Below are 16,942 nucleotides of genomic sequence, written 5' to 3'. Positions count from 1 at the left end.
ATATAATAAATTTGAGATGTAATACAAAAAAACTGTGTTTAAACAATAAACTAAACTATGTTAGTTTGGAAATAAATGAACAAAATATGTTAGTTTGGGAAGTTGAACGCCAAATTAAACTAGGTTAGTTTGGGAAACCATCGATGCTTCAGGACTACATTCCTAGTAGTAACCTTAGATTCGATTATGACGACGACTCCTCAATGTCCTTCGGAAGCACATCGTCTCAACAATCGCTACCTAGAGAGTAGGTGCAACTTCTCTCTCTTTCTCCTCCGCACACCAACTTGTGGAAAATGCGTGACTATAAGGAAGGGGAAGGTAATTCAGTAAAGATATTTTCGACCGACCTCATCAAGAATTCTCTTGCCCTTGTTTAGATCTTCATTATCAAAAGGCAACTAAAATCTCTTTAAATGCAAAACCTATTAACTAAAAAAATAAAATAAAAAAGTTTATTTTTTCTCACACTTTTTCTTTTCTACTAAATGCGGCGATAATACATTATTCTGTCTCTCATTTCCCAATTTCCCTTCATATTCTACCGTTCAAAATTAGGTAAAATGAAGAGACATAATTAACTTGAAAATGAGAAACACATTCTCCATTGGTCAAAATAAATTAAAATTTAATTTTTAATTTTTTTTTAGAGATTATTTTTTCATTCCTTCTTCTAAAATTTTATTAGCAAATCAAAACTAAAATAATAGATGACAGATGGTCTTCACTTTAAATATTTATTTATATATATACTTTTTTAATTTAGGAATCTATCACAAATGTCATAGGATTCCTCTTCAACTTAAAAATATTTTTTTTATTCAAGTGAATCCGTGACTAGTTAGTTTCTTAGACAAAAACTTTTTAACTGTTGAGTAGTTTTAATGACTTAATTATATTTTTCTTAATAATCATTCATGTATATCACTAAATTTAATATTTTTTCTTAATGAACAAATAAAAGAACTTTAAACTTAACTATTTAATCTCCTCTATTACTAAGAATAATAAAATAACGAATAAAAATTCAAGAGATGAAATCATATAATTAAAAGCATAATGACCCATTAAAAAGCTTTTTTATTATTTTATGTTTGAAAATGACTTTAATTATATTGAGGTAGATGATTATGATGTAATGCTCTTTAGACTTAAAACAATAGCCGAGCTTAATTAATAATTAATCAATAGTGACATAAGAATAAAAAATGATAGTTTATTTTGACTATAAGACTTGTGAATTTCTAATAATTTTTTTCTTTTAAAAAAAAAAATTATGGTAACTCCCAAAATCATTATTTTTATTTTCGTTTTAAATGATAATTAATCCATGGTAATGAATTCGGACATTTTAATTTATTAGGAATTACTGTTACCACTCAAACTATCCTAATCAAATAATTTTTAATATTCTTATTATCTAATCAAATTAAAAAATATTCTAACAAAAAAATTATTTTATAATAGCTTGTTTGATGTTTTTTTTTTGTTTATTATATTTTTTTAATCACATTTTTTTTTTCTTTGAACCACTTAATCACCAAATTCACACTAAAATACAAAAATACATCTACTTTAATTTATTTTTTATTTTTAAAAAAGCAATAAAAATCCGAACAACTCAACATCAAACAAGCTCCGGTAGAATGAGGGTTATAATGGGAATGAAAAAAGAAGAAGAAATGGAAGTTGGAAGCACTATTATCTTAGTTAATACAAAAGTGTATTTTACAAATTGGAAGAATCGGGCCGTAGATCCGGCCTGAATCTTATAAACCCTAATTAGTTGAAATTGGATTCTCTCGAAAAGTGGTCAGTATTGACGGCTGCGCGCATCCATTAAAATAACACACTAAAGCTTCTGCCGGTTTAGTGTAGTAATCCGCATTGCATTGCGTTTCTTTGCTGGACACTGTTTCATTTCATTTCACCATTCTCTCTCTCTCTCTCTCTAATCCAGATTCTGTCCAGAACCCCACCGTAGACACACCACACAGACAGGATATAGTTATACCATGTGCGGAATACTAGCAATTTTTGGTTGTGCAGACACATCGCAGGCAAAGCGTGCTAGAGTCCTTGAGCTCTCTGGAAGGTACAATCATTTCTTTCTTCTTTCTTCTTCCGATATGCCTTCCGTCCATAACCAATGAAACAGATTTCCATCTATGAGGTTACATTACTATGAAAATTCCTGACTTGAGTTGCTAGTTTATTTCATTTACTGTCCAGACGATGTAAATGATTATAAACACTATATGATGATTTTCTGTAATTCAGTGCATGGTTCTGCTATTATTCTGGAATGAATTCTTTTGATTTGTTAATGTCCTTGCGTGTTCTAATGATGTAAACTAATTCTGTAAAGTAACAGTCCTAACTTACTGTCATCCCACTAAACCTAAAATGTAGGTTGCGTCATAGAGGTCCTGATTGGAGCGGTTTGCATTGCTATCAGGATTGTTACCTTGCTCATCAACGCTTAGCTATTGTTGATCCAACTTCTGGAGATCAACCACTCTATAATGAGGATAAGACTGTTGTTGTCACAGTAAGTCAACCTTGTTTCTTATAAAAGCATCTTTCATTTCCTTTTGCATTTCATGGTTTCATTCTTGACATGCATTCGTGACATTGGTGATTTGCATTGTAAGCACTTAACTTACTTTATAAAGGTACATATGTTTTCATATATTCGCCTTATTTAGTGATTTGTTCCTCTTGCATCTGTTTGTAGGTCAATGGGGAGATATACAACCATAAACAGTTAAGAGAAAAGCTGAAATCTCATGTATTTCGAACTGGAAGTGATTGTGAAGTCATTGCACATCTCGTAAGTACTTGAATCTTGATCTATACTTGATAAACAACAAGAGGTTTTTTGTCATTACATTTACTGCAAAAAAGCAAATCATAGGGCATAATTTGATTTGAAGCTTTGATTACTATCATAACTATAGAAGACGAGTACTATATAGCTTCTCTAGCACTAGACCTTTCGTATTCTGATGTAGCATTGTCTCCTTCACTTGTGATTTCATCAGTATGAAGAATATGGGGAAGAATTTGTGGACATGTTGGATGGAATGTTCTCTTTTGTCCTTCTTGACACTCGTGATAAAAGTTACATTGCAGCTCGGGATGCCATTGGCATTACTCCACTTTATATGGGATGGGGACTCGATGGTAAAGTTTTACCTTTTTTCTTACCCTTAGCTTGATTGCCTCTTTTTTATGAGCATAACATTTGTCTTGGTCAAAATAGGCATGACCTGAACTGGTTGGTGTTCTCTGTAGGTTCTGTTTGGTTTGCATCAGAGATGAAAGCTTTAAGTGATGATTGTGAAAGGTTCATCAGTTTCCCTCCTGGGCACATATACTCTAGTAAAACTGGTGTGTAGTGATGAAATTTGTTTCTTCAACATTGACAAATTTTCAGATGGATAAGTTTAGAAGTTTATTCCCATGGTTTTCTTTGATGTAGGAGGATTGAGGAGGTGGTATAACCCACAATGGTACCTGGAACAAACACCTTCCACACCATATGATCCCTTGGTCTTGCGTGCAGCATTTGAAAAGGTTTGTGCTTGCATCCACTCTATTACTTCATGAGCCATTATAAGTAAGGGTGATGAATGTGGAGAACATACCTGTCTTGAAAGCTTTACAATTATTCCTTCATCCCTTTTTATTTGTGTATGTGTATATGCAGGCAGTTACCAAGAGACTTATGACAGATGTGCCATTTGGTGTACTTCTTTCTGGTGGTCTGGATTCATCGCTTGTTGCATCTGTCACATCTCGTTATTTGGCTGAATCAGATGCTTCTTTCCAGTGGGGCTCACAGTTACATACCTTTTGCGTTGGGTTGAAGGTGATCTTACTACAGTTAAACTTTTTCTTTTAGCAGTATTATTGATATTTGTTGGATGCAGTTCTATATTTGATTATTAGCTCCATAGATACCATGCTTTATATTTTCTAAGTCATCCGTATGCAGTCTTTAGGTGACAGTGACATTTTAATTCAAAGGTCACTAGCACATAGATTTTCTTGAGAGTTTATTTTTGTAGTGCATTAGATATTTGAAACATTTTTTTTTCCAATTCGGGTCCTTTTCTTTGTGATGCATTTTCTAAGAACATCTTATGTTATTAGCCTTAAGAATAAGTAATAATTGTCTTCAAGTTATAACAATGAAGTTTTGAGAATTTAAGGTCTATGAAGCCAAAGATTGCACTAAAATATATGGATCATGATCCATAAAATAATCTTTATACCAAATTGAGAAAACAAATTTATACCAAACAAAAAAAAGTTCACTTTCAATTTTAACTTGGATGATTTTCTATTGTGATTGTGTCACGTGTTAATGGAGAGATACATAACTTAAGGGCCATAGACTAGCATGTAGTGGATTATATCCTTGGGTTATTAGAAACTTGTATAAAGGAATATTATTCTATAGCATCAGCAGTATAGAATGATATGAATAGTGAAATGCCTAAGCCTCTAACTTCCCATTCTCTAGGTCTCTCATCCCATTTCTCATCCCTTTCTTCAATTGTAAATTGTAATTTCTATTATCCATTTGGATTATCAATATACAACTGTTACAGATTGTAATTGTGATATAAAACCAGTTTCCAAATAGGCTAATTAAATGCCTTTTCCTGGGTTGATTTTGGTTTTGTTGTTCTCAGGGTTCACCAGATCTTAGAGCTGCCAGAGAAGTAGCAGATTATCTTAAGACTCGTCACCATGAGTTTCACTTCACTGTTCAGGTCTGCCTTCTCAAACATAAAGAGTAAGAAGCTGCCTATTATTCATTCATCCACTTAATTAAATAGTTCAATTATCCACTGCTATATCAGGAAGGAATTGATGCTCTTGAAGAAGTTATCTACCACGTTGAAACTTATGATGTTACTACAATCAGAGCCAGTACTCCAATGTTTCTAATGTCTCGCAAAATTAAGTCATTGGGAGTAAAAATGGTTCTCTCTGGAGAAGGGTCAGATGAGATTTTAGGTGGTTACTTGTATTTCCACAAGGCACCTAACAAGGATGAGTTCCATCAGGAAACCTGTAGAAAGGTACTTTTTTTTTGCTGTATGAAAGTTGATCAAATAGATTTAATTACACTTTTGTCATAGACCTTATTACCAAAGACTTAATATTTTGAATGGGTGCTTAATTTGAATCAGATTAAAGCTCTCCATCTGTATGACTGCCTTAGAGCCAACAAATCAACATCGGCATGGGGTGTTGAGGCTCGTGTACCGTTCTTGGACAAAGAATTCATCAACATTGCCATGAGCATTGACCCAGAATTCAAATTGGTAATGTATCTCCCTAATCTTTTCTTTTTGTGTGGAGATTAGCTTTAAGTGGGAATCAAACATGAGATATCAGTCTCTTAGTTCGAGAAATTGTTTGATGTTAAGTGAATTATTTTGGGTTAAATGGTTAGAATATCTTTTATGCTTAATATTTGTAAGTATTATATAAAAAGTAAAGAGTATTTTAGTTGATGATTTAAATGATTTTTGAGTGAATATCGAATATCAAACAATGTCACTCTTATCACTTGATGAACTATCACATTGATATTTGGTCTATGTTAAAAGTTTCACCCTCTTGCAATAACTTGATTTTATAGATAAACTCCAACATAAGTATCAATTTCGAGATTTCATGTATAAAATTTGATGTTTTTTAAATGCAGATCAAGCCTGATTTGGGTAGGATTGAAAAGTGGGTTTTGCGTAATGCATTTGATGATGATAAGAAGCCATATCTCCCAAAGGTTTGTATTATAATGAATAAACTTGATCAACTACATTTTTGGCACAGCTGAAACCTAATTCTTTTTTATTTTTTTCTTTCTCCAGCACATTTTATATAGGCAGAAGGAACAATTCAGTGATGGCGTGGGATACAGTTGGATTGATGGGCTGAAGGAACACGCAAATCAACAAGTATTTATAGATCCTTGGTCTCATTTAAAAAAAGAATGTGATTTGAGTTGAGTAATGATGACTATAATAAGTTGCGTTTATTTCTGTGAATGAGCAGGTTACTGATGCAATGTTGACAAATGCAAGCTTCGTTTATCCTGAAAACACTCCTTTGACAAAAGAGGCATATTATTATAGGACCATCTTTGAGAAGTTTTATCCCAAGGTTAGATATATTAACAATTGGCCTTATTTGAAAACAAATTTGTTTATAAATGCAATTCTGAGATTATTCATTAACATATTATTGGGCAGAATGCGGCACGATCGACAGTTCCAGGTGGTCCCAGCATTGCTTGTAGCACAGCAAAGGCAGTGGAATGGGATGCGGCATGGTCAAAGAATCTTGACCCATCTGGGCGTGCTGCAATTGGAGTTCATACAGATGCTTACACTGAGAAAGCAGCAGAATCTGCCATTGTTGATGAGCAGAAACCGCAGAAGAAGAAGTCAGTAGAAGCTGTTGTGGAGAGGACTACTACAGTGGTTGCTTGATGGATAGAGATAAGACATGAATGAAGACTACTACTGTGTGTGGAAAAAAGTAAACTAAATAATTTATGATCCAGATTGATTCTCTGCTTTTATTAGATTGGAGGCAGAGATGTTTGTCCAATGTTTTCTTCTTTCTTCCTTCACTTTTCAGTTATGTTCCAATTACTTCATTTAGGGTTTTATGGAGTTTCCTTTTCTAACTTATATTTTTCATCTTTTTTTTGGGCAATGCTTCTTTTTTATTAATTTAATTTGTGATGGTATTATGGATTTCACCTAATATATACATATCCTTCCTCCCTAAATTTAATTTTAAAGAAGAAATTCATATTAGTTTTATAAGAATGAGGGATGAAGTACAGTAAGTAAATAAATAAAGTAGTGTCAAAGAATTTCTACACAAATGTTGAGCAGTAGTGAAATTTGTTTTTCCCAATGATTTATAATAATGTTCGAAAATAATTTTGCCAAATATGCCAAAAATATTATTAGAGGATATATGTAAAAGGATTAGATGAATTTCAAAAACATTTTGGTAGAAAAATAAAAACATAACTTTAGTTCCAATATCTTTATCTCTTTGCTACAAAGAAATTATCACTAACCTAGCAAATGACTCACTAAAGAGATACGACACATCTCAAAGTGTGAGGTTATAATTAGTGATTGGTTTGATGAGCATTTGAAAGTGTGAGGTCACGAGATGAAGGTCGGGTGGTGGGTGGTTTGTCGAGTGCAAGGTTGAAATTAGTAGTTAGTTTGGCGAACATTTGAATGTGTGTGGTCACGAGATGGAGGTCGGGTGGTGGGTGATTTATCGACCGAGTGAATAAAGAGACATATGAAAAAGTATGAGTCACAAGATGAGCGTCAATCGAGGGTTATAGTGGTTGGTGTTTGATGTTTGATAAGAGATCTTTGATCAATTGTGATTGGTTGTTGATTTCTTGAAGTGAGAATGAAAGAGAGGTCGATTAAGATTGGTGAGTGGTTTGTTGAAGAATAAAGAGACATATGAAAAAGTGTGAGTTATAAGATTATGGTCAATGAGTGGTTTTCCGAGAGGATAAAGAGAAATGAAAAGTGTGATTTACAAAATGAGGGTTAGTTGGGGGTTATTGGTTGAGTTTTTGACGATGGATAAGAGGTGTGTGATCAATTGAAGATTGATTGTTGATTTGTTGAAATGAGAGTAAAAGAGATGTCGACAAAGATTGGTGAGTGGTTTGTCGAGGGATAAAGAGACAAATAAAAAGTGTGAGTAACAAAATTATGGTTAATGAGTGGTTTGCCAAGAAGATAAAGTGACAAATAAAAAAGTGAGTCACAAGATGATGGTCAATTGTGGGGTTATTGGTTGAGTTTGACGAGAGATAAAATGCGTGTCATCAATTGTGGTCGACTAAGATTTGTGCATTGTTTGCCGAGGAGATAAAAGAGGCAAATGAAAAAGTGTGAGTCACAAGATGATGGCAATTGAAGGATTAAGTGGGTACCGAGGAGATAAAATATATGTTAACATTAAGTTTAGATTAAATTAATTTTTTATAAACTAAAACTAATTTTAAATTAATTAAATTTAAATAATATTAATTTTATCTAAAATATTTATAAATAAATAATATTTTGTATATACTTTTTTTTCTTGCACGGAATTCTAGTTATCATAATAAATTTTAGAACACAAATAAAAAAAATGTGAAAATAAAGTCAACCATGAGTTGGTTTAAGATTTTGATGTGGGTTAATTAATTTGTGACAAAAATAATTGACATGTGCCATTAATTAATTCAGGGATTGTATATTTATATGTCAACTAATTTATGTGCCTAATTTCTTTGTTTTTATTCGCATGCATCCATCAATAAGATAAGATTAGATGAACCGTGATGATATAGATGATTATGACTCATTGTTTATATTTAATATTTAAAATATGATAAAAGATAAATAAATGTAATTTATAAAAATGGGACAAAGCTTGGTGAAACAATCTTAACCTACTTAGACGAAGATCTGCAAATAAAAAAATAATTACATCTCTGAGATAGACGCAGTTTAGAAGTAAGAGCAAAGACGAATGATACTCGAGCTTTCACGGCAGATATGCATGATGTTCCCTTGGGTGAGAACGTCGAGGATTCTGTTGTTGCACATACAAACAAAGGTTGAATTTGATGAGCACCGATCGCAGTATCTGAGTGGTAAGTAATCGTATACCGAGTGTCAATTGTTGAATTTTGCATGCTCCATGAAATTTAAGTATAGGTTTGAGGAGAGAAAAAAATATATTTTATTTAGTGAATTATTTTAAATTGAAAATTTTCGGGTCAAATTTTCAGACAAATCGAATTCAAAAGTCCCCGTATTGAATTCAGAATCCGAAATAGTCTTTCACCGCGAACTGGTACAACTCTATTTTAAAGCTTACATTTTTTTTAATTGGAAATGAATAATGGCATGGGTTGATTCAGGTTAATTTAAGTAATTTCAACTAATGAGAGAGGTAGGGGTAGTAGTATGATCTTATAAAGCCGGATATTTATCTCAATTTGATGGAGAAAATTCAATACTTGGGCTTTGAAAGTTATATATATTATTTAATGAATAAAATAATTTATTTGAATTAAATAATCACAATTCTTTATATTTTAGAATACAATTCTTTATATTTTAGAATATTATAAAAATAAGATTATGTTAAATGATAATTTAATAAATAAATAAAAATAAAAACCATCAGATAAACAATAATAAAAAAAAATGATTAAGGATGAAATTTGATATTAGTTTAAGGTTTAAACCATATTTTTATTTTTATATTTTAGAATTTGCCGTCTGACGGGCTCAAACTCAAGATCTCATAGGGGGATATCCACCCTAGATGAGGAGATAAAATGCGATCGCAGGTTAAGTATATAACCCGTAAACACACTTAACCATTCGCAAAACTTGTCGACTGACATGCTCGAATCTAGGACATTAGGGAGACTGAGAATATTCACATCTTATTGCCGCTAATCTAGAAAAGGGGATATGTTTAAACCACGTTGGCAATGCCCGAATAGTCCTTTTGTCCGAGTTCCTTCCCTGAAGGAGGCTAACCCATCCTCCCATTTCATTAGGAATCGAACTTAACTCATAGTCTAGTTTAAGACTCTTATCAATTAAGTTATCCTATCAAATATAACTGGTTGACACTGAATTACATTTTCAACATAAAGCAGATAATGCATTTGTATACTTCCACCATGAACATATTTACAAAAACAAAAGTCCCTTCACCTTTTGTTGTTCTTGTTCCAGACAGCACTAAACAAAGCAGATGCTGTTGCATTTCTATACTTCCATTATATACAAATCATTCATTGTTGATCGCTAGACTTTTTTCTGGGAAAAAACCAACCGTAAAGTGTCGAAGTTTCTCTCCACAAATAAAAACCTCATTCACCACCTGCAGATTCCAGGTGCCTCCGTCCTCAACAAGGAAACTGTCTCTTCATATTTTGAATCATATACAAACCCCCATAACTGCACACTCAAAGTGGTTTCAAACAATAGTTCAAATCAATTCATGTCACTTATGAGTCTGTTTTAGTCTAGTATTCTGATAAAAGTCTGAAAAAAATTCCATCATTTGAACTTGGTTCAGTTTGTTGGAATATTTATTTTTATTTGGTCAAATAATATGGTAAGAGAGGATGGATTAAAAAGATGAGAAGAAATCACCTCTATTTCCTTCACTTCAAAATCTTCTGAGTGAGCTAGACAAGAGTTGCCATATGTTTCCGAGGCAGAACTCGATCCATTCAACCTAACATGTTCTCAGGATTGCTGTTTAATAGGGTAATTCTAACATTCATAAGAGAAAGAGTGAGAGTGAGAGAGTTCTTACAAATCACCATCCAAGTAGAGTGCAAAGTGACCGCCTCCCCCTAATGCCAAAAATTCAGGGGAGCATAGAGTGAAATAGCGATTCATTCCTGCATACACAAAGTTCTTATTTACATACAAATACATCATTCAACTCCAACCAACGGCTATTCAGGAAATAAAAAAATAAAAAAATCAGAAAGACCTTCTCTCATAAAGGAAGAGAAGTCAGATTGAAAAAGACCTTTTTCTTATAACACAAACTCATAACCATAGACAATAACAACTACATCTAACTAAAAAAATCATCTCCTTTTCATTGCACATTTTCTCTTTCTCTATGTAATAGAACAAACTAGTGAAATTACAATAATCATGAGATGACCAAGAGTGGGGAGCAGAATAAAAGACTGCTAGAGGCAAAAGTCTGTTCTTAAGCATTTTCAAATGCTAATTTGATACAATTTTCTATGAGATCTAGTAGACCGGAAGAAATGCTAGAGTTGGAAGACCCTAGAAGCGATTATGATCTGCTTCACCTTTCAGAGTAGAAGCTGGAGCAGGTACACCATACACGAGTAATCAGGGTAATAGTATTCTGTGTAAGAAATTATGCATGGATACTAACACAAGACTCATAGTCACCTACATAATCCGAGGGAGGCTTTGTGAGACTGGCTTAGATTTGCGTTTCCTATCTTTTTAGCAGCTTGTTTGGCTTTTTGTTTAGTCGGTTGGGTCATAGTAATTTTTCTTTAATTTTGCTACTCATACAGTTGGGTTATCTTTTATTTTTTTGTTTTCTTGTCTGTTCATTTATTAAAATAAGGCTTTCAGCCTTCCCCTGAAAAATAAAATCTGAGCCAGCTTAAAACCCCAGAAGAGGATGCGGTAAAACTGATAAATATGTTTCAACCAAGCGATATGACCTGCAGAAAAAAGGAGGCCAAATGACCATCTTCATATAAGTGAACAGTTAGTTCAATAGAGGAAATGGTCGAACAGAAACTCCTCTTAGAAGAGCTATTCTAGCTATAAATGGCTTTAGATTTTTTAGGCCTTGTTTATATAGGAGATAGCAAACATTGTAGTAACTATTATACTTTCTGATGTGAATGTGTTTGGTCATATATTTTGGTTTTTGATATAAAATCTGTTGCCCATTCAAAACAATACCAACCAAGGTTAACACAAACCTGAACGCCAAACGAGGCCTAAGCCCAAAAGAAGTATAAATGCAGTGGCGATAAAGAGAACACATCTGATACCTGTGGGGCGAAAAATAACGGGTTGTCCAGGCGTATTTGTGAAAACGAAAGAATTATTTGTCCCCTGCTAAAATCCAATAGAAACTAGCATATGATTAGACACTCCACTTGAATTAGTTCCCACAAATAAGCATTAAAGAGACCTGGTATCTCCTCTTACTAGTGGGCCTCAAAGGTGCCTCCACTAATCCACCAAAAACCGCACCTTTACGGTCTCCGACCGCCTGAAAATTTTCACAGGCACCGCGAAGAAAATATTTAAAATACGATAGGTTTAAGCCAATTTATTTGTCACATAAAAATTTGGGATTATAATGAAGACACAATTTTATGTCCATCGAATGAACTGTGATTCCATCTAACCAAACATTTCTTCACCCAAACTACAAAAGAAAAAGAAAAAAAAACTCTTTCAACAGCAACTTCGGAGATTTTTCAATGTAATCGAGATATGACAAAAAGATTGGGAAAAAATACATTTTCTAAATAGGCTCGTTTTCATTCAGTTGGTAGAGGAAGCTATAGATATAAACAAACTATGTATTGAGACATTATGTAATGGATGATGTATGGAATGATATTTAGTTTTTCATCTTAGGATTAAGCCAATCTTCTTCTCATCTACACTTCTTTCACTGATTCTCTATAAACCCTAAAATTCTAAGTTGGTATATAACATAAGAGGGAAAATACTGCATTAAATTCCATGATAAACGCAGTTAAATAGAAAATGAATCCGTATAAACATATAATCATAAAAGAACCTCAAAGAAGGGGAATGTAGTTAAAATCTAACACTTACAAACCATTTAATCACTTTCTCCAATCAATATGACACATTAGAACTCTTTCATCTACAAATGATGAAGGCTCAAATATTATTGATTCATATATTCTTTATATTCTATTAAGTAACAAAAAAAAGGAACACAGTAAATTTTGTAATGTATTTTTTTCATTAAAATTACCAACAAACTGGTGCCAGGCCATAGCATGCTTCGTCTATAAAGAGTTGTCAACGAAATCCCATGTCTCCATGTGCTGTGGAGGGAAACAAATTTATTTTAGAACCGTAGAAATTGTATTAAGCAAACTCTAATCTCTATACCTGTATAGAAGTACCCATTTTCTTCCCTGAACAAGGGATGGAAGTGCAATATAAACAGCATTTCGTATTTTTTCTGACAGAAGCAACGATGGTTCTGATGTTTCAGGAAGGCTGATGGATGAAAGTGACTCGTTTAAGGTCTTCATGGGAATCCCTTCAGATTCACTGGCTATAGACCCTTTTCCACTAGCCGCGTTATCTGAATTACTTTTACGCTCCAAGGACTGACTTTTATAACCCCCTATTCTTGCAGCATGATAAAAAGCTTTACCAATCGATTGTTTTCCCCTTGAGATTAAACTTTTCTTTCCAGCAGTTTCTTTCCCGCTTGTTTCTTTCACTGATGAGTCGGATGATGGTCCAATCATGTCTTCCTGGTATTCGTTTTTCTGATCATGTTTTGATTTGTCTCCAGTCTCTGATGATGATAGAAGAGAATAAAGGAATGCTGTAAAGGATGATGTATCTGGCTCATCAACATTATCCTGAGAATTCTCTTCTGGAGCCGATTGATGTTGACTCTTTTTCGACTCTGAATCTTCTTCCTATTAGAAAGTATAATCAGTACCAAAAGATGCTTTTAAGTTAATACAAGTAAATTATCCAAAATGAAATAAAATAACTTAGAAGGCATATATTGGTCCATGGCAAACTCATACTAACAAATATTAGGTTTTCAAATTACACCTAATACTATGCATATATGATGAGTTTGCATCATCTTCAACATATTTCTTTCATTCTTCAGTTTTTTGTGTCAAGAAGATTTTTTCCAACAACTTTTGAGGATGAAATTTTCAGAAAGAAATTGAAGTAAATTCAAAGCATGCATATAAGGGTTCAGAGTCCTAAGGCTTGGATGGATTGGAAATCTCATTCACATGGAAGATCAGGGTTTCGATCTTATCATTATTAGACATGCAAAGCATGATTTGGAATTGAGAATTATCATTAATAAACTCCATTGATCAGCTAAAAATCGAGAAGAAATTTCAATTAACTATGAAATGATAAAACAGAAAAGCAGACACAGAGAGAGAGAAAGGGAGAGAGGGTAACCGGTGGAGGACGAGTAGTTTTGGAGGCTTTATCGGAGATTGGATTGAGCAAGACGGTGGTGAAATCAGAGACGAGATGAACAGCTTTACTCCTCAACGAACGGTGCTGCTGTTTCTTACCCATCTTTTTTCTTCGCTTTTTATGTCGTTTAAATGCCGCAGAAATAATAATATTCCCCTATCTTCCCTTTATGCTTTGCTTAGCTTTATATATCTCTGATTATCCAGTGAAGAAGACCTAGATAGATAGATAGTGCCTTTCAATTTCCAAATCCAATCTAATAATCTCTCTCTCTCTTTCGGGTAGGAACCGAACCGGGGTGGTAATTGGTGAAGAAGAGAAGAGAAGAGAAGGAAAGTAAAGATGAAAATGATTATGCTTCAAGTGGGTTCTTACTTAATTTTCTGATCATCATCATCATCATCATTCTATCACCATTTTTTAGCCAAGAAGATGTCAAGCAGTTGACCGACTTCCCAAACAAAAAGCACCAAAACGAGGACAAATAAACAAAGCAGCAGATCGGTACAAACCCAATACATAATTGGGTGGGTGGGTATTAGATGCTGAATTCTTAAAATATATTATTTAAATAATATAAAAGTTATAAAAAAAATACTTTATCAAATTCTCTATCTTTATCAATTTTTTTTTTAAGGAGGATGAATAATGAATTTTTATATTTAGAGATTACGGTAGTATTTCTAAATAATAAAATAATATATTTTATCTTTTATGGCTAAAATAATATCTTAATAAGTAATTAAATGGTTGAAGTGGTTGAAAAGTTTGTTTTTTAATAAATATTTAAATGATATATGGATAAAGATAAAAAAAAAACTGATGTAGAATAATTTATATTTTGATTCTCTAAAATAAGATATTATTATTTTATATTATTTTTAGGTATACAAAATAAGGAAGCTGGTACAAATGCCCTAAGATAGACCCCAATGGAGACATGACCCATTCCAAAACCATTAATTTCAAATAATAATATTAAACCTCTCAAATTAATTTACTTTATTTATACATTTTTAAACTAATTTAATTTAATATTCAAACTCATTTTTTAAAATTAATTTATTTACATTTAAATTTATTATTATATATATATTTAAATTATTATTTTAAAATTTTGATATATTTAAATTATTATTTGTATAAATTAAATTATTTATATTTTGGTATATATTGAAAATGATGAAATAGCATTTGAGTGGACTTAAAATTTGAATTTTTTTTCTCTTCAATTAGATTTAAAGTCTACTCAAATTGTGCCAAATCAAGAAAGCTGGACTTGAGGATGAAAGCAACATAGAGCATATTTTCTATTCATACTCATGATAGTTACAACATGGAATATAAGGGGTCTTAACGACCCTTTAAAATGCAAGGAGGTCAAGGAATTCATTAGGAAGCACAATATCACGATTGTTGGGATTTTGGAAACAAAAGTCAAGTTAAGAAATATGGATAGGATTAGGTTGTTTTGTGTTGATGAAAGTTGGGATCTTATCCATAATTCTAATGTAAATACTAGTAGAATTTGGGTTTGCTGGAATACTAATTTGGTGGATGTCAAGAGACTGTTTTCGAGTGATCAAGTTGTTATGATAGAGGTTACTTGCAAGGTTACGATGGTGAATATTCGGTTGACAATGGTTTATGGCAGCAATTCTGAAAGTGTTAGAAAACAGTTTGTGGAGGGACTTGAATAGCTGGGTTGATGAAACTAATTCGTGGACTATATTAGGAGACTTTATTGTGGTCAGATTTGGTTATGAAAGAAGCCCGAAAGTTGATACTTCACAGACAATGATTGATTTTAATGATTGCATCAGAGATATCGGTTATATTGAACCAACCAATGTTGGTAATGCATTTACTTGGTCATTTATGCGAGGGAATGAGGATATGAGGAAAAGTAGAATTGATAGAGGATTAATTAACGAGGATTGGGCGTTGAGGTTTCCTAAAAGCAGAATTCAAGTTCTTAATCCGGGGATTTCAGATCATTGTCCTATCATGCTGTCTTGGGATAATGAGGACAAAATTAAGAGGCCGTTTAAGTTCTTCCATTTCTGGATGGTGGGTGATAAATTCAAGATTATTCTGAAAGAGGTGTGGTCTAAACAAGTGAGTGGATCAAAAATGTTTCAAATAAGTGAGAAACTGAAAATGCTGAAAAATCGTCTTCAAAGATTTGATAAGAGAAAATTCAGCAACATCTCGACTAGAGTTTCTGAAGCTAGATTGATTCTTGCGAATTTACAGAAAAGAATGCTTGGTGACGAAGTTTCTCAAAGTCTGGTTCAAGAGGAAAAGGAAGCGATAACTAAATTTTGTGTTCTTAGTTCTCTTGAAGAGAGCTATATAAAACAAAAGTCGAGACAAAATTGGTTATCTCTTGGAGATAGCAACACCTCATTCTTCTATAGAAAGTTCTCTGCAAGAAACTTGAGAAATCGGGTTCATAGAATCAAGACAAGTGATGGCGTAATTGTTCAAGGGCAGCAACTAGTTCATGATGAAGCCATCTGGTTTTATAGATCTTATTGGAACTAGAAAGAAAAGAACAAGTCATATCCACTTTCTTCATCAGATTTTAACTAAGAAAGTCACAATGGAGGAAAGTCATCGGATGATTGAAGTAGTTAGTAAGGAGGAAACTAAATAGGCTTTGTTCAGTATGAGTGGGGATAAGAGTTCAGGTCTCGATGGATTCAATGCGAGGTTTTTAAGGAAAATTGGGGTGTGATTGGGCATGAGGTTAGCGAAGGCGTTCTTGAATTTTTTCAGAATAGGAGGATGCTTAACCAATGGAATGTTACGGTTCTCAATTTGATCCCGAAGTGCCTTGTACCCGAGGGAATTCGTGACTTTAGACCTATTTCGTCCTGTAACGTGATTTACAAGATTATTTCAAAAATTATTTCTAAACGAATTAAAACAGTTATGCCTAATCTTGTTAGTTTAGGTTAATCTGCATTTATACCGGGTAGAAATATATCGCATAATATCCTTCTTATGTAGAGGCTTTTAAAGAGCTATGGTAGGAAATCCATCTCTCCTCGGGTAGCTTTTAAAGTTGATATTCTGAAAGTCTTTGACTCAAT

General features: G+C 33.0%; 3 protein-coding genes across 4 annotated transcripts; 2 read left to right on the top strand and 1 right to left on the bottom strand.

The window, feature by feature from the left end:
* Positions 1–1,865: 1,865 nt before the first annotated feature.
* On the top strand, positions 1,866–6,719 carry LOC124930639 (asparagine synthetase [glutamine-hydrolyzing] 2). Its single transcript, XM_047470967.1, has 14 exons — positions 1,866–2,095; positions 2,413–2,551; positions 2,738–2,833; positions 3,045–3,186; positions 3,298–3,393; positions 3,485–3,579; positions 3,713–3,874; positions 4,704–4,784; positions 4,875–5,096; positions 5,208–5,342; positions 5,729–5,809; positions 5,895–5,981; positions 6,079–6,186; positions 6,276–6,719. The coding sequence occupies exons 1-14, from the start codon at positions 2,016–2,018 to the stop codon at positions 6,513–6,515; spliced, it is 1,764 nt and encodes a 587-aa protein (XP_047326923.1). The 5' UTR covers positions 1,866–2,015; the 3' UTR covers positions 6,516–6,719.
* Positions 6,720–9,698: 2,979 nt separating this feature from the next.
* Positions 9,699–14,321, bottom strand: LOC124931464 (TLD domain-containing protein 2). 2 transcript variants are annotated; one of them, XM_047471930.1, is made up of 8 exons: positions 13,824–14,321; positions 12,765–13,309; positions 12,625–12,697; positions 11,800–11,880; positions 11,657–11,723; positions 10,411–10,498; positions 10,245–10,329; positions 9,699–10,046 (listed from the first exon to the last, which is right to left on the bottom strand). In XM_047471930.1, the coding sequence occupies exons 1-8, from the start codon at positions 13,944–13,946 to the stop codon at positions 9,963–9,965; spliced, it is 1,146 nt and encodes a 381-aa protein (XP_047327886.1). In that variant the 5' UTR covers positions 13,947–14,321; the 3' UTR covers positions 9,699–9,962. The 2 variants fall into 2 exon arrangements, with proteins under 2 accessions (XP_047327886.1, XP_047327887.1); XM_047471931.1 differs by having other exon boundaries at positions 11,657–11,720; positions 13,824–14,320.
* A 1,170-nt stretch (positions 14,322–15,491) lies between these two features.
* On the top strand, positions 15,492–16,391 carry LOC124930186. The gene has a single exon (XM_047470543.1). It carries the CDS (start codon positions 15,492–15,494, stop codon positions 16,389–16,391), a length of 900 nt encoding a protein of 299 aa, XP_047326499.1.
* Positions 16,392–16,942: the final 551 nt, after the last annotated feature.

Source organism: Impatiens glandulifera, chromosome 3, assembly GCF_907164915.1.
Source record: "Impatiens glandulifera chromosome 3, dImpGla2.1, whole genome shotgun sequence".
Classification (NCBI taxonomy): domain Eukaryota; kingdom Viridiplantae; phylum Streptophyta; class Magnoliopsida; order Ericales; family Balsaminaceae; genus Impatiens; species Impatiens glandulifera.
This window is presented reverse-complemented; position numbering and strand designations above follow the sequence as displayed.

Bases quoted from the DNA above. Each gene is read 5' to 3' on its own strand.
- LOC124930639 (XM_047470967.1), top strand. From the start codon at position 2,016: ATGTGCGGAATACTAGCAATTTTTGGTTGTGCAGACACATCGCAGGCA. The intron at 3,580-3,712 runs GTTTGTGCTTGC...GTGTATATGCAG, and splicing joins TGCGTGCAGCATTTGAAAAG to GCAGTTACCAAGAGACTTAT. The intron at 5,810-5,894 runs GTTTGTATTATA...TTCTTTCTCCAG, and splicing joins AGAAGCCATATCTCCCAAAG to CACATTTTATATAGGCAGAA.
- LOC124931464 (XM_047471930.1), bottom strand. From the start codon at position 13,946: ATGGGTAAGAAACAGCAGCACCGTTCGTTGAGGAGTAAAGCTGTTCAT. The intron at 12,698-12,764 runs GTATAGAGATTA...TTCCCTCCACAG, and splicing joins AAATGGGTACTTCTATACAG to CACATGGAGACATGGGATTT. The intron at 10,047-10,244 runs GTGATTTCTTCT...TTGAGTGTGCAG, and splicing joins TTGAAGTGAAGGAAATAGAG to TTATGGGGGTTTGTATATGA.
- LOC124930186 (XM_047470543.1), top strand. From the start codon at position 15,492: ATGGCAGCAATTCTGAAAGTGTTAGAAAACAGTTTGTGGAGGGACTTG.